At 40.1% G+C, this 23,868-nt stretch overlaps 1 protein-coding gene across 5 annotated transcripts in view; it reads left to right on the top strand.

Annotated features, from left to right (window-relative positions):
• LOC140457965 (uncharacterized) overlaps positions 1 to 23,868 on the top strand; it is a 108,848-nt gene that overhangs the window by 3,174 nt on the left and 81,806 nt on the right. For all 5 annotated transcript variants that reach the window (XM_072551844.1, XM_072551840.1, XM_072551843.1 and 2 more), the window contains exons 2-6: positions 2,459 to 2,543; positions 16,444 to 16,615; positions 18,325 to 18,504; positions 21,413 to 21,520; positions 21,912 to 22,027. In XM_072551844.1, the coding sequence (XP_072407945.1) occupies positions 2,459 to 2,543; positions 16,444 to 16,615; positions 18,325 to 18,504; positions 21,413 to 21,520; positions 21,912 to 22,027 (661 nt within the window). The remainder of the gene's footprint in view (positions 1 to 2,458; positions 2,544 to 16,443; positions 16,616 to 18,324; positions 18,505 to 21,412; positions 21,521 to 21,911; positions 22,028 to 23,868) is intronic.

Here is a 23,868-nt window from a genome sequence, read left to right on the forward strand (position 1 = left end):
GTACTTCTTGTCAGATGTGGGAGTTTAAAGAGAGTTTAAGGGTTACTGCGGATTATATCTGCCATAAAATGTTGTTAACTTATCAGATCGAGTGGATCGGTTGGAGAGACAGTTAGAAGCGATGAGGAATTTGCAGCAGCAACAGTATGTGATGGATGGCAGTTATAGGAAGGGGGAAAAGTCTCGGATACAGTCACATAGATCGGTTAACTCCAGGAAAGGTAAGCGAGGTAGGCACCTAGTGCAAGAGTCTTTTGTGGATATACCCATTTCTAACAGGTATGCTGTTTTCGAAAATGTAGGGAGTGATGGATTCTCAGGGGAACATAGCACGAACAGCCATGTTTCTGGTATTGAGACTGGCTCTAATGCAACGAGGGGTACATCAGCTTCCAAGAGATCAATTGTGTTAGGCGATTCTCTAGTCAGAGGTACAGACAGATGTTTCTGTGGCCAGCAGTAAAAAAGCCGAATGGTGTGTTGCTTCCCTGGTGCCAGGATCAAGGATGTCTCAGAGAGGGTGCAGAATGTACTTATGGGGGAGAGGGGCTAGCAAGAGGTCATTGTCCCCATTGGAACCAACTAAATAGGAAGGGGAAAGGTTGAGATTCTGAAGGGAGATTACAGAGAGTTAGGCAGAAATTTAAAAAGGACGTCCTCGAGTAGTAATATCTGCATTACTCCCGGTGCTACAAGCTAGTGAGGGTAGGAATAGGAGGATAGAGCAGATGAATGCATGGCCGAGGAGGTGGTGTATAGGAGAAAGAATTAAATTTATATTTTCGGATCATTATAACTTCTTCACTTTTAAATTCTGTGCCTTTTTTTTTAATAAATCCAGGATCCTGAATGCTTATTTAACCATTTTCTCAACATTCTCTGCTTTCAAAGAATTGTACACATATCTGTAGTTGTCTTTGCTCCATGTAGAATTATATCATTTATTTCATAATGCTTTTCCTCATTCTTTCTGCCAAAATGTATCAGTTCTTTCGATTAGACTTTGTGTGCCACAAGTCAACCTATGCCACAAACTTGTCTGTGTCCTATTATTTGAACTGAAGCAACATCTTCTGAGCTACGCTGAGATGCCTTTTAAAGGAATCTCACTTGGAAAATATTTTTTAAAAATCTTTCTTTCCATTTTGATTCTGTTTAAAAACTAACTACATTATCTTCAATCCTAAAACAACCTTCCATTGTCAACAATCACAGCCTTGCATCCTTTGAGAATGAAATAAATTATACTATGGATTACTATACAGTTCCTACAGACAAAGATAAAGGTATCAGCCTCAATGTTTGAAAATATAACTGGAAAATCATATTAGTCGTACATTTTTAAGAGGTAGTTGGAGTGTCCCTGTAAAATTAAACGGAACTGCAGATGCTGAAGACCTGAAACAGAAACAAAGTGCTGGGAAACTCAGCAGGCCTGGCAGCATCTGCAGAGAGAAAAACAGAGATAATATTTACTAGACTTGAAATATTAACTCTTTCTCTCCGTATATGCTGCCAGACCTGATGAGTTTCTCCAGTACTTTCTGTTTTTGTGTTATATCCCAATGCTCTTATCTTTATCTATGTAAAATATCTACCTTAATTTAGCAGTTGTCTGCCCCAAGATAATCGCACCATAACTAAATGGGAAAATGTTAACTTTATGGTTACAATGAGATAATTCCACAAAAAAGTGTGATCAAAAACTTAAAGCACCATCTACATATTGACAAAGGATTGCAGAAAATGTTTGCAAATTCTCAGCTGCCACAAGCTAATCCACATTTTGTTTCAGTAGAAACTGAAAACTACAGGTGTAGCTGAAATGTGAAAATTCTTCTTTATTTGTATTTTAATCAACATTTTCTTGTGCACCACAGTTTTAAAAGTTTAATTTAGATTTGTGTTTTCATGAACTGCATACAAGAATATTTTAATAAACTTTATAGCTGTTAATGTGTGGTCAGCTTTATCTTTGTCCATTAATTGTTCTCTTTGCTGAACGTGCAACTTACCACAAAGCCTTAAAATGCTATGTAGACACATTTTTTTGAAGGCACTCAAATCCAACAGTTTTTTGAAATCTGAGGCATTATTCTTGTCTGGTTTTGATTTACTTTTGATGCAACCTACTGTGCAAATTTATACAAAATTTTCAATTTGGGAATACTCAATTTCTTCAACATTTTGATCTCGAACACTAATTAATGTGGGATTTTGGATGGATTTGGAATTACAGCTGAAATATAGAGTATAGTTCTCTGGTTGAATTGAGTTGTGTTAAGTGTGATAGGTAATAAAGATTCAGTTTCAGAATATTTGAACTGGAATCACAGTTTGTGGAAAGATCATAAGTCTCAGATGATGCTTAGTTTTTAGCAAAGACAAGTTTTATTTCGCTTTATTTGGCAATGAACAATGGAATAAAGTAAGGTATTTAACTTTTTTGCTATCCTAGGAGGATCCAAACTTAGAACACAACTTTAAAGGTCATAAAGATGTGGTCACCAGTGTTGATTTTAACCCAAACAACAAGCAGCTAGGTAAGTGCTAGATATTTTGCATGTTATAACAGAAACCTAAGCACAGAAGGAGAGCATTTTTGTCCTTCAAACTTGTGCTTCTCGTGGCTCTGTCACTTAGTTTTACATTGTAGTCCACTCTTCTTCCACTTGCCAGTTCCCAGATATCCTTATATCCTTAAGTTTAAGCTTCTGTGAACATTTAACTAATGTTAAAGGCATTGTTTCTATGCAAATTGTTAAGCATAGAGAGAACCCATAAATGGAGTTGGAAATTAATGTCAATAGATTTCTGCAGTTACGTAATTCACATGTGAAAAAACATTGTAGGAAGCTCATGTACTAACACCTTTTGGTGTATTTGGTGTCATATCTAGGTTTATGTCAATTTCTTGCCAGTTTACAATTGCTGAACATTTGAATTGACTTTTTGTTGTTTAATTGAGATAATTGAATTTATTCATTGAATTGAGTCAGGTTAAGAGATATGTATGTATTTCTAATATTTAAATAGAAATCTTAAAATTAACATTGGCAGACTATAAAAGGACAGGTTGAGAGGTGATAGGATTGCTGATTTTGGGATTCCAAAGGGACTAATTAATGTTGACCTTGACAACTATTTCACCTTGTCTAGAGCAAGTTGACAGTGTTTCAAGCAGAATAAATTGAAAACCAGCAGTGGAGACAGTAATTCATTGAGTGGAGCAAACTCCCACTGGAGCCAATAAATACAGTTACTATTGATTCAAATGCAAATTAGATAACATTTTGCTGTCAGAATAGTATTTTGTTATTTACTGTATCTCAAACACTTCGTCTGTATCCCAAAATGTTACACAGAATAAGTGTTTGAGATGCAATAAATGTGGCAAGTGTAGGTCAGTGCAGTGATGGTGTACCTAGCTCTGAGCCAAGTGGCTCAGGTTCAAGTCACACCTGCTCCAGACGTGTGTGATAACGTCTCTGAACTGGGTTGATTAGGAAATATCCATCAAACATGAGACTTGACCACAGAAATACCGTATTACTTGGAATTTTCTTTTCAGCATCTCTATGCTACTTATATTCTAATTGATAGAGATATGTAAGTATTTCTAATATTTAAATAGGAATCTTAAAATTAACATTGGCAGACTATAAAAGGACAGGTTGAGAGGTGATAGGATTGCTGATTTTGGGATTCCAAAGGGACTAATTAATGTTGACCGTGACAAGCTATTTGCTGTAATTAGTCTTCAACACCAATTTGTCATGTGATTTCCAAAATACCAAAAGGTGGGCTAGATAGATACAAAAATATAATGTACTACAGAAACTGAGCACATCTGGTAGCATCTGTGAAAAGAGAAGTAGAGTTAACACTTTGAGTTTAATATGACTATTCTGCAGAACTGGGTGAAATGAAGTTAAGCATAAGGGCAAATGCCAAAATTCTCCCCTTTTGTAATTATTGTCCTGTCTACATGCCAGCTTGCCTTCAATCCTCCGAATTGAGTTTAACGCTAAACAAAACAAAAACAAAGAACTGCAGATGCTGGAAATCATTAATAAAATTGTAAACAACTGGAAAAACTCAGCAAGATCACCTATCTTTTACACGTTCACCCTCCCTCCATCCCTTCTCTACGCTGCCTTCTCTCCACAAAGAGATGGCCTGCTGCCACTTAGAGATATAGAGTTATATCTTAGAGTTATAGAGATGTTACAGCATGGAAACAGACTCTTTGGTCCAACTTGTCCATGCTGACCAGATATCCCAACCCTATCTTGTTCCACCTGCCAGCACTTAGCCCATATCCCTCCAAACCTTTCCTATTCATATACCCATCCAGATGCCTTTTAAATGTTGCAATCGTACTAGCCTCCACCACTTCATCTGGCAGCTCATTCCATACATGTGCCATTCTCTGCGTAAAAAGGTTGCCCCTTGGGGCTTATCTTTCCCCTCTCACCTTAACCCTATGCCCCGTAGTTATGGATTCCCCCACCCCAGGGAAGAGACTTTGTCTGTTTATCCTATGATGGTCTACATCCCAGGGTGCTGAAGGAGGTTGCTCTAGAAATCGTGGATGCATTGGTGATTATTTTCCAGAGTTCGATAGATTTGGGATCAGTTCCTGTGGATTGGAGGGTAGCTAATGTTGTACCACTTTTTAAGAAAGGAGCGAGAGAGAAAGCAGGAAATTATAGACCAGTTAGTCTGACGTCAGTGGTGGGAAAGATGCTGGAGTCAATTATAAAGGATGAAATTACGACACATCTGGATAGCAGTAACAAGATAGGTCAGAGTCAGCATGGATTAATGAAGGGGAAATCATGCTTGACTAATCTTCTGGAATTTTTTTGAGGATGTAAATCTGAAGATGGACAAGGGAGATCCAGTGGATGTAGTGTACCTGGACTTTCAGAAAGCCTTTGATAAAGACCCACATAGGAGGTTAGTGAGCAAAATTAGGGCGCATGGTATTGGGGGCAAAGTACTGACTTGGATTGAAAGTTGGTTGGCTGATAGGAAACAAAGAGTAGTGATAAACAGCTCCCTTTCGGAATAGCAGGCAGTGACCAGTGGGGTACCGCAGGGATCAGTGCTGGGACCGCAGCTTTTTACAATGTACATTAATGATATAGAAGATGGTGTTAAGAGTAACATTAGCAAATTTGCTGATGATACAAAGCTGGGTGGCAGGGTGAAATGTGAGGAGGATGTTAGGGGATTACAGGGTGACCTGGACAGGTTAGGTGAGTGGACAGATGCATGGCAGATGCAGGTTAATGTGGATAAATGTATGGTTATCCACTTTGGTGGCAAGAACAGGAAGGCAGATTACTACCTAAATAGAGTCAAGGTAGGTAAAGGGGCAGTACAGAGAGATCTGGGTGTTCTTGTACACCAGTCAATGAAGGCAAGCATGCAGGTACAGCAGGTAGTGAAAGCTAACAGCATGCTGGCTTTCATAACAAGAGGGATTGAGTATAGAAGCAAAGAGTTTCTTCTGCAGCTGTACAGGGCCCTGGTGAGACCACACCTGGAATATTGTGTCCAGTTCTGGTCTCCAAATTTGAGGAAAGACATTTTGGCTATTGAGGGAGTACAGCGTAGGTTCACGAGGTCAATTCCTGGAATGGCAGGACTATCTTATGTTGAAAGATTGGAGCGACTGAGAGGGGATCTGATTGAGACGTATAAGATTATTAAAGGATTGGACATTCTGGAGGCAGGAAACATGTTTCCGCTGATGGGTGAGTCCCGAACCAGAGAACACAGCTTAAAAAGGTAGGCCATTTAGGACAGATATGAAGAGAAAGTTCTTCACCCAGAGAGTGGTGGGTGTGTGGAATGCTCTGGCGCAGAAGGCAGTGGAGGCCCAGTCTTTGGATTCATTTAAGAAAGAGTTGGATAGAGCTCTCAAGGATAGTGGAATCAAGGGTTATGGAGATAAGGCAGGAACAGGATACTGATTGAGGATGATCAGCCATGATCATAATGAATGGTGGTGCAGGCTCGAAGGGCAGAATGGCCTTCTCCTGCACCTATTGTCTATTATCCATGCCCCTCATGATTTTATAAACATCTATAAGGTCACCACTCAGTCTCAGACTCTCTAGGAAAAACAGCTCTAGCCTATTCAACATCTCCCTATCGCTCAAATCTTCCAACCCTGGCAACATCCTTGTAAATCTTTTCTGAACCCTTTCAAGTTTCACAATATCCTTCCGACTGGAAGGCGACCAGAATGGCACGCAATATTCCAACTGTGGCCTAACTAATGTCCTGTACAGCCGCAACATGACCTCCCAACTCCTGTACTCAATACTCTGACCAATAAAGGAAAGCATACCAAATATTTTCTTCACTATCCTATCCACCTGCAAGTCCATCTTCAAGGAGCTATGAACCTGCACTCGAATATCTTTGTTCAGCAACACTCCCTAGGACCTTGCCATTAAGTGTATAAATCCTGTTAAGATTTGATTTCCCAAAATGCAGCACTTTGCATTTATCTAAATTAAACTCCATCTAACACTTCTCAGCCATTGGCCCATCTGATCAAGATCCTGTTGTAATCTGAGGTAACCCTCTTCGCTTCAAACCTTCAATTTTGGTGTCATCTGCAAACTTACTAACTACACCTCTTATGCTCACATCCAAATCGTTTATGTAAATGACGAAAAGTAGTGGACCCAGCACTGATCCTTGTGGCACTCCACTGGTAATGGGTGTCTAGTCTGAAAAACAACTTTCCACCACCACCATCACCCTGTCTTCTACCTTTTGAGCCAGTTCTGTATCCAAATTCTCCCTGTATTCCATGACATCAAACCTTCCTAACCAGTCTCCTATGGGGAACCTTGTTGAATGCATTATTGAAATCCATGTAGATCATGTCCACTGCTCTGCCCTTCTCCATCCTCTTTGTTACTACTTCAAAAAACTCAATTAAATTGGAAACATGATTTCCCACACACAAAGCTATGTTGACTATCCCTATTCTGTCCTTGCCTTTCCAAATACATGTACGTCCTGACCCTCAAGATTCTCTCAATCGACACCTTAGCAATTTGAATGTATTTCCAATTGAGCTAATCATATCGCTGACAAAGATTTGTTGTCCACCTTCGTCCTTCGTGATGTTTTCCCAGAGTTATCTTTCTTCTTGAGGCTTTTCACAATGGATACTCTATTCAAGTAACGTTTGCCAACTGTACGGTGTTAACTGCCAATTAATTGGATACTTGCCACCTACTTCCGGACCTTATTCATTTCTCCCTGCAATGAATAGGGGGCTACTTATACTGTCTGAAACTGGTTTGAATCTTTTCTTCTATTGCTTCTGGTGATTTTGTGGATCAGTAACTACTTTGGAATCTATATCTATGATTATCTGAAGAATCTTAACTAAAACCTACTCCGAGTATTGATGAAGCAATTCAAGCGAAACAGCTAATTTGTGTAAAATGTTCTTATCTATGTCTTAAGCATTGGCAAGTAACCTTGAGACTACAGAGCTGCAACTGTGCTACTTGTGAAGATGACATTAAGATGTGAAGATGTGGGCGGCACGGTGGCACAGTGGTTAGCACTGCTGCCTCACAGCGCCAGAGACCCGGGTTCAGTTCCCGCCTCAGGCGACTGACTGTGTGGAGTTTGCACATTCTCCCCGTGTCTGCATGGGTTTCCTCCGGGTGCTCCGGCTTCCTCCCACAGTCCAAAGATGTGCAGGTCAGGTGAGTTGGCCAGGCTAAATTGCCCATAGTGTTAGGTAAGGGGTAAATGTAGGGGTATGGGTGGGTTGTGCTTCGGTGGGGCGGTGTGGACTTGTTGGGCCGAAGGGCCTGTTTCCACACTGTAAGTAGTCTAATCTAATCTAATCTAATTAAGCAAATATTTTCCCAAGTGCTCTAACTTGTCAGCCATGTTTTGCTGCATTAGCCATGGGCAGCCATCAGCTATTTTGTGCTGCTGTATCATGCGCAGCCCTAACAGTGGGGAATGGGAAACTGCGTTTAAATAAAGTGAGATTTGGTAATAATGAGATTGCAATGTATGCGAATAGGCTCACTAATGTGAAATTTGTCTCACCATTCATCATGTTTTGTGAGCCAAAAATCTAGTTTTCAATCCACGAAGCTCCTTGCTGGCTATCTTGTGTACGTTTTCCAGCTTCCTCACCAATGATCTTGCCTTTTATGGACTAGTCACAGTTGCAAGAGCCACAGTAGGGTTTTTCCAACATTTAAACTAAAATATAATTCAAATAGAGTGTTGAAGATCATGGTGTTCTGAAGAAGATTCATTGAATTCACAATGAGTATTTATCTCGCTCAACTGTAGCTGTCAGATCTGCTGACTTCTGCCAGCATTTCCTGTTGTCTTGAAGATGGTGACAACAGCTGTAAGGTTAAGCAGAGGAGATTGTGTGCGTAATATCCAGCTCACGAACATGAAAACCACATCTTTGCTTTCAAGTAAAATTACTGGAGGGGTAAATGGTGAGAAGAAATGAAACTTGGATTACCAAATTAACCATGCATGCACTATTGAAGAATATTGAATAAGTGCAAGTAGGATTCAGAATTTGGAGGGAGTCCAGCAGACTGTGGAAGAGACATACAGGAAGAATGGAGTGAATGTCAGAAAAAAGCCACAGTTCTGTAAGATGTTGCCTATGCCTTGGACCATTGCTGCATGTGGTGGAAGCCCCACTGGAGGACTTAAAATAAATCCTAAAGACAAATGCAACTGTAATTGCAATGCTCTCGTGAAAGTGTTCTTTATTTTTTCACGGAATATAGGCATCACTGGTAAGATCAGCATTTAGCCTATCCTAATTGTCCTTGAACTGAGTATTTGCTCAGCTGTATCAGAGGGCATTTAAGAGTCAGCCACCTTGTAGGTCTGGAATGTAAGACCAGGTAAGGGCAGCAGATTTCCTTCCCTAAGCACATTAGTTTTTTTTATTCTATCTGTGCTGGTTGTTATCACTATCTTTACTGCTGCTAGCTTTGTTTCAGATTTAATACCATTGATAAATTTAATTTTCAACAGCTAATAATCCTGCTGCACTGCAAAACTGATGATGGAGTATGGCTTGAGAAATGCCAGTCCAATGTTATGGTTGAGTGATGATAGATTCAGGAGTACTATTTGAGTAATTCCTGCCTTCTGTTCCACAATATGAGTGAATTGAAATATGTCAAATGTACATTTTAACCTCTGGTGTACTGTTAAGTAATTTTCATAATTTATCATATGTGTGAAGTAATTTTTAAAAAATATTCATATTAAAAGCCATATAAATCTTGCACTGTCTTGTTAAGAGCTGTGTCGAGTAATGTAGTTGATTTGCGCTCTCTCTCTCTCTCTCTCTCTCTCTCTCTCTCTCTCTCTCTCTCTCTCTCTCTCTCTCTCCTTGTTTTTTTTTCCAAAGAGTCCAGTAAAATTTCAATTTTTAAAAAAAATCACTCATGGTATCACTGGCTGGACCAGCATTTATTGTCCATCATTAGTTGCTGGTGAGCTGACTTCTTGAACTGCAATGTATCTAGTCGAGGTATACTGCCAGTACAGTTAGGAAGGGAGTTCCATGACTTTGACCCAGTGACACTGAAAGAACAGTGTACTTCTGTCTAAGGAGCCTTGGTGCATTTCTGCAGTCCATCTTATGGATGGATACAAAAACAGAAGTTGCTGGGGAAACTCAGTTGGTGTGGCAACATCTATGGTGAGAAAGTACTGGATTAGTGGTGCTGGAAGAGCACAGCAGTTCAGGCAGCATCGAACGAGCAGCGAAATCGACGTTTCGGGCAAAAGCCCTTCATCAGGAATAAAGGCAGTGAGCCTGAAGCATGGAGAGATAAGCTAGAGGAGGGTGGGGGTGGGGAGAGAGTAGCATAGAGTACAATGGGTGAGTGGGGGAGGCGATGAAGGTGATAGGTCAAGGAGGAGAGGGTGGAGTGGATAGGTGGAAAAGGAGATAGGCAGGTTCGACAAGTCCGGACAAGTCAAGGAGACAGTGCTGAGCTGGAAGATTGAAACTAGGATGAGGTGGGGGAAGGGGAAATGAGGAAGCTGTTGAAGTCCACATTGATGCCCTGGGGTTGAAGTATTCTGAGGCGGAGATGAGGCGTTCTTCCTCCAGGCGTCTGGTGGTGAGGGAGCGGCGGTGAAGGAGGCCCAGGACCTCCATGTCCTCAGCAGAGTGGGAGGGGGAGTTGAAATGTTGGGCCACGGGGCGGTTCAGTTATTTGGTGCGGGTGTCTCGGAGATGTTCCCTAAAGCATTCTGCGAGGAGGCGCCCAGTCTCCCCAATGTAGAGGAGACCACATCGGGAGCAACAGATACAATAAATGATATTAGTGCAGGTAAAACTTTTGGATGCGGAAGGCTCCTTTAGGGCCTTGGATAGAGGTGAGGGAGGAGGTGTGGGCGCAGGTTTTACAGTTCCTGCGGTGGCAGGGGAAAGTGCCAGAATGGGAGGGTGGGTCGTAGGGGGGTGTGGACCTGACCAGGTAGTCGCAGAGGGAACGGTCTTTGCGGAAGGCGGAAAGGGGTGGGGAGGGAAATATATCCCTGGTGGTGGGGTCTTTTTGGAGGTGGCGGAAATGTCGGCAGATGATTTGGTTGGTGCGAAGGTTTGTAGGGTGGAAGGTGAGCACCAGGTGCGTTCTGTCCTTGTTACGGTTGGAGGGGTGGGGTTTGAGGGCAGAGGTGCGGGATGTGGACGAGATGCATTGGAGGGCATCCTTAACCACGTGGGAAGGGAAATTGCGGTCTCTAAAGAAGGAGGCCATCTGGTGTGTTCTATGGTGGAACTGGTCCTCCTGGGAGCAGATACGGCGGAGGCAGAGAAATTGGGAATACGGGATGGCATTTTTGCAAGAGATAGGGTGGGAAGAGGTGTAATCCAGGTAGCTGTGGGAGTCAGTGGGTTTGTAAAAAATGTCAGTGTCAAGTCGGTCGTCACTAATGGAGATGGAGGTCCAGGAAGGGGTGGGAGGTGTCAGAGATGGTCCAGATAAATTTAAGGTCAGGGTGGAATGTGTTGGTGAAGTTGATGAATTGCTCAACCTCCTCGCGGGAGCACGAGGTGGCGCCAATGCAGTCATCAATGTAGCGGAGGAAGAGGTGGGGAGTGGTGCCGGTATAATTACGGAAGATCAACTGTTCTACATAGCCAACAAAGAGACAGGCATAGCTGGGGCCCATATGTGTGCCCATGGCTACGCCTTTGGTCTGGAGGAAGTGGGAGGATTCAAAGGTGAAATTGTTAAGGGTGAGGACCAGTTCGGCCAAATGAATGAGAATGTCAGTGGAAGGGTACTGTTGGGGACGTCTGGAGAGGAAAAAACGGAGGGCTTGGAGGCCCTGGTCATGGCGGATGGAGGTGTAGAGGGATTGGATATCCATGGTGAAGATGAGGCATTGGGGGCCGGGGAAACGGAAGTCTTGGAGGAAGTGGAGGGCGTCTCGAACGTATGTGGGGAGTTCCTGGACTAGGGGGAATAGGAGGTAGGTAGAGATGAGTTCAGTGGGGCAGGAGCATGCTGAGACAATGGGTCGGCCAGGGTGGTCAGGCTTGTGGATCTTGGGAAGGAGGTAGAACCGGGCAGTGCGGGGTTCCCGACTATGAGGTTGGAAGCTGTGGGTGGGAGATCTCCTGAGGTGATGAGGTTCTGTATGGTCTGGGAGATGATGGTTTGGTGATGGGGGGTGGGGTCATGGTCGAGGGGGCAGTAGGAAGAGGTATCCTCGAGTTGGCGTTTTGGCTTCAGCAGTGTAGAGGTCAGTGTGCCAGACTACCACTGCGCCCCCTTTATCCGCTGGCTTAATGGTGAGGTTGGGATTGGAGCAGAGGGATTGGAGAGCTGCACGTTGTGAGGGTGAGAGGTTGGAGTCGGGGAGGGGGGTCGACAGGTTGAGGCGGTTAATGTCCCGGTGGCAGTTGGAAATGAAGAGGTCGAGGGCAGGTAATTGGCCAGTGCGGGGTGTCCAGGTGGATGCAGTGTGTTGGAGGTGGGCGAAGGGGTCCTCGGAAGGTGGGCGGGAGTCCTGATTATGAAAGTAAGCTCGGAGGCGGAGGCGACGGAAGAATTGTTCGATGTCACGGCGTGTATTAAATTCATTGATGCGTGGACGGAGTGGGATGAAGGTGAGTCCTTTGCTGAGGACTGATCGTTCGTCTTCAGTGAGTGGGAGGTCTGGGGGAGGTCTATGGTGAGAAAGCAAATTTAGCATTTCAAGTCCAGGACTCTTTTTTTTTTCTTAAGAATGAATGTCAAGAGGTGGTGGGTGGATTCTCTCTCTTGGGGATGCCATTGTCTATTATTGTATGGTGTGAATATTATTTGACGTTTGTTAAAACAAAATGAATGTTGTACAGTTTTTTGCTGCATTTATTGCTTCAGTGTCTGAGTCGTTGTGAATAGTATTGTATGTTGTGCAGTGAGCATCCCCACATCTGACCGTGTGATGAAGGGAATGTCTTTGATAAAGCATCTGATAGACCAACAACACTCCCCTGAGGAACTCCTGTGACGACTGCCTTCCAATAACTGCAACCGTTTTCCTTTGTGCCACTTGTAGAGTTGTCTCATTGATGTCCATTGACTTCAGTTTTCTTGGGCTCCTTGTTGCCACACTGTTAAATGCGACCTTGATGTCAGTAATTCTTGCCCTACTTCTGGAATTTAATTCAAGTTTCAACCAAGACTGTCATGAGGTTAGGAGCTGAGTGGCCCTGGCAGAACCCAAACTAGGGGTCAACAAGCTGATTAGTAGTAAGCAAGTGCTCCTTGATAGTACTGTTAATAGTAATTTGAAAGAAGCTTGTGTGCATATTATACCTTGTATATCTCAAACACTCCAAAATGCTTCATTTAGATTAACTTACTCTTTAGTTATTGTTATAAAAAGCTTGCCATTATATAGCATTTTACAAGACTTTGTGTCCCAATGCACTACAGCTTATGATCAGCTTTTTGAACCATACCTACTGTAATGTAGGTAACATCCAGTTTGCGCTACAATCAGCAATAAATTGTCTGGATGGGTATATGAATAGGAAGCATTTAGAGGGATATGGGCCAAGTGCTGGCAAATGGGACTAGATTATGTTGGGATATCTAGTTGGCATGGGAGATTGGACCGAAGGGTCTGTTTCCGTGCTATACATCTCTATGACTTTGAATTTGTGGTATGGGTTGAATAACTGACCAGATTATTGGCAGACCTCCAATGCCCTCACGCAAAAAATGCCCTGTGATCTTTTTGCATCCACTTGAAAAGACAAACAGGACCTTGATTGTACCATCTGAAAAATAACACCTTTTGATAGCATAGCACTTCCTTCAGTTCCACACTAGACTGTCAGTATAAACTAGGTTCAAATCTCTAGAGTGGAACCTAACTCTCTAAGACAACAGATATTTTTCTACTTTTGGGCTAAACTTAATACTTTATGGAATAAATACAACAATCGTTTTTGTACTCTATAAACATTGAGGTGAATGAATAAAGGACTACACAAGATGTCAATTTAACACTGCTTACATTTGTGAATAGTACATTGGCATCTTTACTCATTTAATTCATTAATTAAATAAGCCATTCTATTAAGTTATAATGTGCGTCATAGCTTCTCACTCACTAGATTGCTAACTATTCACAAAGATTCCAGACAGGCTTAAGCCCTCACGATTCTAACACAAAGGTGAAAGGTTGTAGCTGCAATCTCATCCCAGGATATTCTCTATAGTTGTAAACTACAGAAGTTTCATTCCAATCATTTATAATGGTACCGAAGCTTGTCGGTGAGGTAATCACCCTAATGAGGACTCTTTGGCATGCATTATTCTCACTTTGTAATGAATAGAAAATTGTAAAGCTTATATAACTAAATAACCAATGGATTTATAAAAAGCAGCAAAGACAAGGCAGATAGAATAATTACCTGCGATGAAATATGTGGCTTTATGGTCAGCTATTAGGTAGGAGTTATCAAATGAACTTGATGCACCATATGGAAGGGAAAAGCACACAATGTTCGCAAGTGGTTAGCCAGGCCTCTGGCTGTGCTGCAGAATAAGAACAGGGAAGATGATGCATTATTTATCAAGTCTGCGTCATGCCTTGATGTGAAGCGATAATTCCCTGATAATTCGTGTAATAAATGCAGCAAATAGCACTTAAAAATTAGCAAAAGGAGGAAGAAATGAGTTTGGAAGCGCTAGCAGTTTTACAGTATGCCCAGGGAGTAAAAGGATATTACCTTCATGCAGTTTCATTTTTCTCCTTTCACTGTTTTCTGCCTCACTGTTCATTTTTAGCTTGTGGGGATTTCATCTGTGCCATCTGACCAAGATTTTGCTCCACGCACTATAAGTAAGGGACAATATGTGAACACTTTTTTGCTGTTCCATGAGTTGTCTACTTCTGCTATTTCCTGATATCTGCTGTTTATCTTGACATCTCTGTATTTCTATAGTATGCTAATCATTTGTATTGAATATCTTGCGTGAAGAGAGGAAAAAATATAGACTGCAATTGGATGGAAAAAAAAATAAAAAGAGAAGCAGATTTTTTTTAAATGTAAAGGGAATTCAAGTACAATGGAATCTTGACCAGATGGGCCAATGGGCGGAGGAATGACGGATGGAAATTAATTTAGATAAGTGTGAAATGTTGTATTTTGGAAAGGCAGATCAGAGCAGGATTTATACACTTAATGGTAAAGTCCTGGGGAGTATTGCTGAATAAAGACACCTTGCAGTGTCGGTTCATTGATTCCTGAAAGTGGAGTCATCGGTAGAAAGGATAGTGAAGAAGGCATTTGGTATGCTTGCCTTTATTGGTCAGTGCATTGAGTATTGAAGTTGGGAGGTCATGTTGTGGCTGTACAGGATGTTGGTTAGGCCACCTTTGGAATATTGCATGCAATTCTGGGCTCCCTCCTATTGGAAGGATGTTATGAAACTTGAAAGGGTCAGAAAAGGTTTACAAGGATGTTGCCAGGGTTGGAGGATTTGAGCTATAGGGAGAGGTTGAATTTGAGCTATAGGCTGAGGCTGTTTGCTCTGAAGCATCGGAGGCTGAGGGGTGACCTTATATAAATTTATAAAATCATGAGGGACATGGATAGGGTAAATAGATGAGGTCTTTTTTCCTGGCGTGGGGTAGTCCAGAACTAGAGGGCATAAGTTTAGGGTGAGTGGGGGAAAATTTAAAAGGGATCTAATAGGCAACTTTTTCATGCAGAGGGTGGTACATGTATGGGATGAGCTGCCAGAGGAAGTGATGGAGGTTAGTACAATTACAACATTAAACAGCATCTGGATGGGTGTGTGAATAGGAAGGGTTTAAAAGGATATGGGCCAAGTGCTGGCAAATGGGACTAGATTAGAATAGGATATCTGGTCAGCATGGACGAGTTGGATCAAAGGGTCTGTTTTTGTGCTGTACGTCTATAGGCTCTATGACTATGACTCTATTTACAAAAAAAGCCATTGGTTTTGATACATCAGTATTTCGTTACTGGGTATTTTACATTTTCAGGACATTTTTACGTTGGGGAGAAACTTTACTTTGAGGTTTAGTACACTGGCTTTCAAAATTTTCTCTTCAGTACAGGTAGTTTTTCTATAATGTGATAGTTGCATTCTTGTGTGACCCCAATATAAACTTTGCGTAATTAAAATAGCACTTAGTGTTGGTCATGCAACCGTGTTATACCCAGCACGTTTTAAAAGTTCACACTATAGAAGCAGCATCCCCTATTTGTCAATCGTGTTACAGCCGATTCACGTTGACGAAATGCATATCATAGCAGAACAACCTGTTTTCTATTATGCTGAATGAAATGTATTTTCTGCAAAGACTACAAAAAACAATTTGAGAAACATCACTTGTGTTTGAAACCTCTTTGGCACATGATGTAATTAAGAACTTGAGAGCTGACATTGTCTGTTTGAAGAGAAAACCTGCAACAAAACCTAAATTTGTGATTCAGAATGCTGTGAGGGCTGTCGCTAAAATAATGAGATTAGAAATTCTGGAAAATTGCTAGGTAAATGACCCATTACCATAGGCTTATGTTCTTTTAGCATATCGTAGAGATAAAATATAACCGTTTAATTTATGCACCTCAGCAATCACTATTTACAAGCTTTTTTACATGTTCATTTTATTGAGATAAAATAGCTTTACAATTTCTATCTGTCTTGATCTGAATAAATAATTGTCAGTATGTCTGTGAGATTTAACTATGAATATTATTGTTATTTCCTGAATATCTCTCTTTTTCACAAATAGGCACAAGGGAATGCGCGTCAACTACATAATGTGTTTAAATTGTTTGACTGTGATGATCATAAGAAATCCGTATAGAAACTGTGATTTGATGTTGATTTATTCTTTCTGAAGCAACTACCTCAATTGATAAGTGCCTTATGATATGGAACTTGAAGCCACAAACCAGAGCCTACCGATTTACAGGACACAAGGATGCTGTGATGTCTGTCCACTTTTCCCCGTCAGGTCATCTGGTGGCATCTGCTTCACGAGATAAAACTGTTCGACTCTGGACTCCAAATGTGTGAGTAATGCAAGTAAACCTTGAATGTGTAAGTGTATTTTACAGGTAGCAGATATATTAATTACACAAATGTTATGAAGTAGATTTGTTTTGACATTCTAGCAAGTATAGATTGCACTGTTGCACTGAAAGCATTTAAATACATTTCTAAGTCCTTTGATCGAACTGAAGCTACTGAATCGTCTTTAGCATTGCTGTGATTGCTCTCTTATGTGTGCTGTTGCTTCTGTTCTTCTTTTCTCATCCACATAAAGAATGGGCATTTTCTTTTTTTTTTCTACATTTTTACTTTCATTTTATGCTGTCCTTTTTATCCCTGTCTCCTGTTTCACTTTTCACACTAATTTTCCTTACATTTATCTTATAAGTTTTGTTTTCTTGTAATGAGGATTCAGGTTGGCAGCCAAGAATCTCTCACAAATTTATGGCATACAAGTGTGTAGGTAGTCCAAGGAACATCCAGATCTAGGTGAATGAACCTATAGGTTCTTCACTGTAAGATTTGAGAGAGATAAATGAGGGCAGAAGCAGGAAAGTTTGATTATTTTATTATCACCTGGTTGATTCTTACTGTTGCCATCTCGATTTATTCACTTCTAATGAATTAATTATTTGAATTGAAATATACTGTCACTGATGTTTGCCCTAAAGAGATAAGACTTTGTGAAATATGATTCCTGTGAAGATATGATGCAATAGATTTGCACTGGATACAAGACCATTGTATACAATTAGAATCTAAATCAACCAGTTTAGCTACAATTCTCTAGACTCTCTTTCTGCAGTCAAGTTTAAAAATGCATTGTAGTTGCCAAGATGATTTCATCAAATAAGGTACTCTGCATAAATTTTGCAGTCTCTAAAACTGACTGTAATGGAGCTGTGAAGTATCTGTCAAGATGATTTTCCATAATTAAATCATCTTTGCACATAGGCTATTTTCAGTTATATTTCTGGAGTGAATTAAAATGAAATATTTGAAAGAACTTGATCAGAATTTAAAAAGAAAATATTCATGAATGGTTTTCTCTTCACGTTTTCCTTTCTCTTTGGGGAGAAAGAAACAACATTAGTAGTGTTCTGTACAATCATTTGGTATAGTATTCAATTTGCATATAGTTTTATAACATCTTTTGCATATCCTCTTTTAAATGGTTTCCAGATAGTATGAGCTTACCTCTTAGTGTTTGGATATTTTCTAATCAACTTGTGCAGATTTGTTATTAAAAATCTGTGGAGCAGGTGGGACTTGAATCAAGGCTTCCTGGTCACTGAACCACAAGGGCCCTCTTAGCATCTAGTCTTGTATTTTCAATATGATTTCAGGGCAGTGCAAGCTGTTACACTGAAAATCCAGTCTGCTCAACATCGTGTTTATTACGTGGTAAGGATTCCAGGGATGATATCTAGAATACTAAATTGATGCAATTAAGCATTGCAGCTATTTCTAGAGTATAAAACTCCACTTAGTTTCAAAAAGTGTGCTTTTTTTCATCCAATAACCGTTTGACGACAACATTGCGGTTAACTCATATTTAAATTGAAAATGAATTGAAGGGAGTGTTGTTTTCCTAAAGGAAGAGTTTTGTCACTTTTTTTAGGTCTTAAAAATAGCATTGATGTTTGTTAAATTGATTTAGAAACAGCCTGTGTTATCTGGTATGTCTGTTTTAGAAAGCACTGAAGTGATTTTGCTGTCTTCTAATTAGTAAAGGAACATCAACTACATTCACAGCCCACAGTGCCGTAGTTCGCAGTGTGAACTTCTCCTGTGATGGAAATTTCCTGGTTACAGCATCTGACGACAAATCAATAAAGGTGTGGAACACGCATCAACAACGGTTTCTGTTATCATTTAAAGGACACAATAACTGGGTTCGTTCTGCCAGGTACATTTATTTTCAGGAACAGATAGTGAATGAAAATGTTATCTGTTTACAAGTATCTGATCATAATGTTGGTTTGATATTTGTACTTATTTTTGAATCATAATTAAATTGAGTCTGCACTGCATAAATTTGATAGAGTGGCAGAATTTTTAAGTTTCATTCATTTTATTTTGCCTTATCAAGTTAGATAAAATCTTAAATACCTGCTAAGTTTGCTGAATTCAGTCAGAGGTGCAATAGGAATTAAGCATGTGATATACTGTGCCTAAAGTTGTTGAATTCATAGATTGAGATTTGTTTTCCACTGGGACATTTTTACTGTGTTCCAAGCAATATCTACTTCTGGTACAAAAATTATGCTGACGTTGTTAACTTATTCAAAAGGTTTGATTCCTAATATGCATTTTCCCAATACCCAATGTCACTGTTTGTTGTACATTTTTCCTTTATGAGGAAAACAATAACCAAAAATCCTCCAGTGGCATGAAACAAAATACGACACAAGTACTCCCATTTTTCGTAAAAAGAATGTAGCTAAAAAGAGGCTTAATCATAAAACAAAGGAGTGCTATAAACATGAATAATTATTTCTAGCATTCACTTCACTTTAGTCCTTATGTTCCTCATGAGTCATAGAAATCTTCAGATACAATAACATACTACTTTTCCCACTATGTCTGAGTGCAGATATAGTTGCTTGTGCAATTTTCCTTCCTCCCAGACGTATGCTTTTTTTACTTTAGGTCCTTTCCATCGAGGCTTTCGAGTTTTCCCTTCCTTCAGCTTGTGAACCTGGAATATTCGCACAACCAGACAGAGTTCCTCCCATTTTCCCTTCTTCACAAAATGGGACAAAAGTTCAAGGAAACAAGATAGAATTAAGCTTCAGTTTCTCCTGATGTGTCATTCTGTTTGGTTTAATTGAAATTAAAGAATACAGCTGGTTACGTGTGACCATGCTGTACAATGAAGATATTGAGAGTTAATTTAGATGACCCAAAGCTAAAATGCGATTTGAAACGGCAAGTTATTTTGTGGTTTGCATCAACAGAAAAGTTTATGCTGAATTAAATGCAGCTTGCTATTCTTCAGTGTAATTAAAATGTTATTTTTACAATATTGTCCTTTGTATGTTAATACTACAGCTGTGTTTGAGTGTGTTTTTTTTTGCACCAACCATCATCCCTCTGAGCTCTGTGTGCATTGAAATAAACATTGACTTAACCAATTTAGAGACTTGGATTTGCAGTAGTGATGATAGTTAAACTGTCACTGTTCCCCACTGAATTTGATACTGCCTGTTACACCGTGCAGTATTAAATGATATCCCAGATGTTATTTCAGTCATCTGAACAATCTCAAGGCAAAGAGCCAATACCACCTCCCAGAAACACCTGTCAAATATGCAGTCAATGTGAGCGTATCAACATGCAATGACTCTCAGAACCTGTGACCAGTGACATGGAATTTCCTAGCAGAACAATCAAATTAATTAGCGAGTGTTTGCTGACATCATCTCTTCACTAGAGCTTTGTAGTGAAGAATGTCACTGAGCTTGAAATGTTAGATCCGCTTTCTCTCTACAGATGATACTATACCAGCTGAGTTTCTGTTTTTATTTGAGTAAACAAGCGACGCAATGTCACCCCTGTTCTGTAATAATTTCAACTGGGGCTACTAGAGTTCATCTAGATAATTTTGATCAGGTTATGCTCATTAGAGCTCTGCCTCAAGACTGCCAGTGTCCTTTTCTCTGAGCCAGAGATTTTATTTGAGTCACAGAAGTTGTTGGTGATGGAAGTGCATTCATAGCAGTCAAACAGTTTTGAATATCAACTTATTCAACATACACCAGAGGCAGGCTGTAAGAACAGGAGATATTCTTGCCCAGCCATATGATAGACAGAAATTGGAGCCTTGGCCATCATGATCTATAGCTCCAGTCTACAAAAGAATGTAAAGGTTTATGCTGTCACAGCAGCTTTGATGTATTGGGTGGCTGGTTGGTTCAGTGACTAGCATGGATCAGATTGATACCAGCAAAGCAAGGTCACTGTGCGTTGAATTTGTCTTCAGGCACAGAATACAAGACTATTCATTGTGCAGAAGTCACTCTAGCTGAACTATCACAGAGGATTAACTTATTTGACAAATTTGAAATTTTAAGAATGAATTCTGAATCACGTTTGGGACATGCCTATACAGATTTGAAAATTGTCCTGTGTTTTTGTATTACAGTGCATTATACTTTATTTTTATTAGGTTCACTAGATTGATTCTGGAGTTAAGGGGGTTGGCTTATGAGTTGAGACTGAGTAGACTGGGGTTATATTCATTAGAATTCAGAAGAATCAGGGGTATCATAAAGAAACATGTAAAATTATGAAGGGAATAGATAAGATAAAAGCAGAGAGGATGTTTCCACTGGCAGGTGAAACCGATAGCCTCAAGATTGGGGGAGCAGATTTAGGATTGAATTGACAAGGAACTACTTCAATCTACGGAATTGTTTGCCTAGGGAAGTAGTTGACCCCACTTCAGTAAACGTTTTTAAAGCTAAGATGGAATTTTTTTTTTATCAATAAAGGAATTAAGGAGTACGGTGAAAGCGTGGGTAAGTGGATCTGAATCTATGATCTTATTGAATGGCAGATCAGGCTCGAAGGGCCAAACGGCCTGCTCCTGCTCCTATTTCTTGTATTCTCACTCTTAATCAGAATTTGACTAGTTTGAACTATACATTGTGATTTTATTCATTAGTTCAGTGTTTGCACCCAGGTTAAGGATGGCACTTTAACATTCATGCAAGGCCTCTGTTTTTAATGGTGCTTAAATTTGCAAGATATTTGCATTTTATGAGAGATATCTTTACTCTATTTTAAATATTTTTCTGGCACTCAATCATTAGGTTCTCTCCAGATGGAAGACTTGTAGTCTCCTGTAGTGACGACAGAACTGTTAAAATCTGGGACACAGTGAGCAGAGAATGTATCAATACTTTCACTGATTACAGAGGGTAAGTTCATATTTCTTCTTTACAAAATGCATTAATCTTGCAACCTCCAGTTCATTAAATCACACCGTAAAATAATCTAAATGATTTTGTTGATATTCTATTCATTCTCTGATGTAAGCTCATTAGGCAAATCTGGATATTAGAGCTACGTATGACCTGCTGTGGTCATTCAGCGTGTAGTTAGAATAGCTTGTAAATTTTCGACTTCAGATGTCACATTTGATTTTCTTTTGGTAGAATGCTTTGTTTCTGTAGCAAAACTGTGGCAGACACTCTATAGGCACAAGATTTAGCTATCCAAATACCTGAAATGTTTCCATCACTGTTTTTGCTGTAAGCCACAATGGTCTTTTAATTTATACTGAAAAATATGATGTTTATTATAATCCAGATTTGCCAACTTTGTGGATTTTAATCCCAGTGGTACCTGTATTGCCTCAGCAGGAACTGACAATACTGTGAAGCTTTGGGATATTCGTATAAACAAACTGCTACAACATTACCAAGGTAACTAATGAGAACTGAGTTAATACTGACATGTTTATATTAAACAACTGGTAAATTATTTATGTTTGTGAGAAGATAGTTCACCATATTCAACAAACTTCAATCTTGCATGTTTGTAGCATTTTTGAACAAATTTTATAAATGCCTAGGGACCGGAAAAAATTATCAATGTTACGAATTATAAACGTTTATGGATCTGTGCTTAACACAATACCATTCACCTTTATAGTTGCATTGTTTAGACCATAAGCCATAGGAACAGAAATTAGGCATTTTGGCCCATTGAGCCTGTACTGCCGTTCAATCATGGCTGATAATTTTCTCAATCCCATCCTGTCACTTTCTCCCCATAATCCTGATCCCCTTGATACTCAGGAGTCTTTCTATCTCAGTCTTAAATATCCTCAATGATCTGGCCTCCACAGCCTTCTGTGGCAATGAATTCTGGCTGAAGAAGTTTCTCCTTATTTTCGTTCTAAAAGGTCTTTACTCCAAGGCTGTGCCCTTGTCTCTTCTACCAATGGAAACATCTGCCCAGCATCTACTCTGTCTGAGCCATTCAGTACTCTGTATGTTTCAATTAGATCCCCCCCCTCAACCTTCTCAACTCCATTGAGTATAGACCCAGAGTCTTCAAACGTTCCTCCTATGTTAAGGTTTTCATTCCTGGAACCATTCTCGTGAACCTCCTGAACGTGCTCCAGGGTCAGTACATCCTTCCTGAGATAATGATCCCCAAAATTGCGCACAAAATCCAAACATGTCAGAGCATTATAGAGCCTCAGAAGTACATCCCTGCTTTTATATTCAAGGCCATTCAAAATAAATGCCATCATTGCACTTGCCTTCCAAAGTCAACCTGCAAGTTTACTTTGAGAAAATTCTGGACTAGAACTCCCAAATCTCTCTGCATTTCAGGCTTCTGAATTTTCTCCCCATTTAGAAAATAGTCTGTGCCTCTATTCTTCCTACCAAAGTGCATGACCACGTTGTATTCCATCTGTCACTTCTTTGCCAACTCTCATAACCTATCGTAATCCTTCTGCAGCCTCCCCGCCACCTCAATGCTACGTGTCTCTCTACCTATCTTTGTAGCGTCTGCGGATTTAGCCAGAATACCCTCAGTTCCTTCATGTAGATCATTAATATATAAAGTGAATAACTGTGATCCCAACACTGAGCCTTGTGGAACCCCACTTATTACTGACTGCCATCCTGAGAAGGACACTTTTATCCCCATTCTCTGCTTTCTGCCAGATGGCCAAGCTTCTATCCATGCTCGCACCTTGGCTGTCACACCATGGGCCCTTATCTTACTCATAGCCTCCTGTATGGCGCCTTGTCAAAAGGCTTCTTGAAGTCCAGGTAGATAACATCCTTTGGCTCTCCTTGGTCTAACCAGTTCATTACTACTTCAAAGAATTCTAGCAGATTTGTCAGGCATGATCTTCCCTTGATGAGACCATGCTGACTTTACCCTTATTCTCAGCACTGTTGTTCCTCACGTAATCTAGATAGATTTTCTTGTATCGCACAGTTTTTGAGTCGCAAATATTTTTGAGGTCTCCATGTTAAGCTATGTTAGTTACAGAATATGATGCATTAAGGAAAATGGTCATGTTTGAGATCAAATGTTTATCTTGTTTGCCTTTGTCAGAAGCTTGACTTACTTTCTTTCTAATATTTACTTTTTGGCCTTTTTCATTAATTTACTCATCATCCATGCTAAATTTGCCTGTCAATCCCTCTCTAACTGACCTTTGCATTCAATTTCCATAATTTAATCAATGATTTCCTATTTTACAAGATGTATACAAGATTTTACAGCAAGTTCTAAAGCT

The sequence above is a fragment of the Chiloscyllium punctatum genome, chromosome 32 (genome assembly GCF_047496795.1).
Source record: "Chiloscyllium punctatum isolate Juve2018m chromosome 32, sChiPun1.3, whole genome shotgun sequence".
Lineage (NCBI taxonomy): Eukaryota > Metazoa > Chordata > Chondrichthyes > Orectolobiformes > Hemiscylliidae > Chiloscyllium > Chiloscyllium punctatum.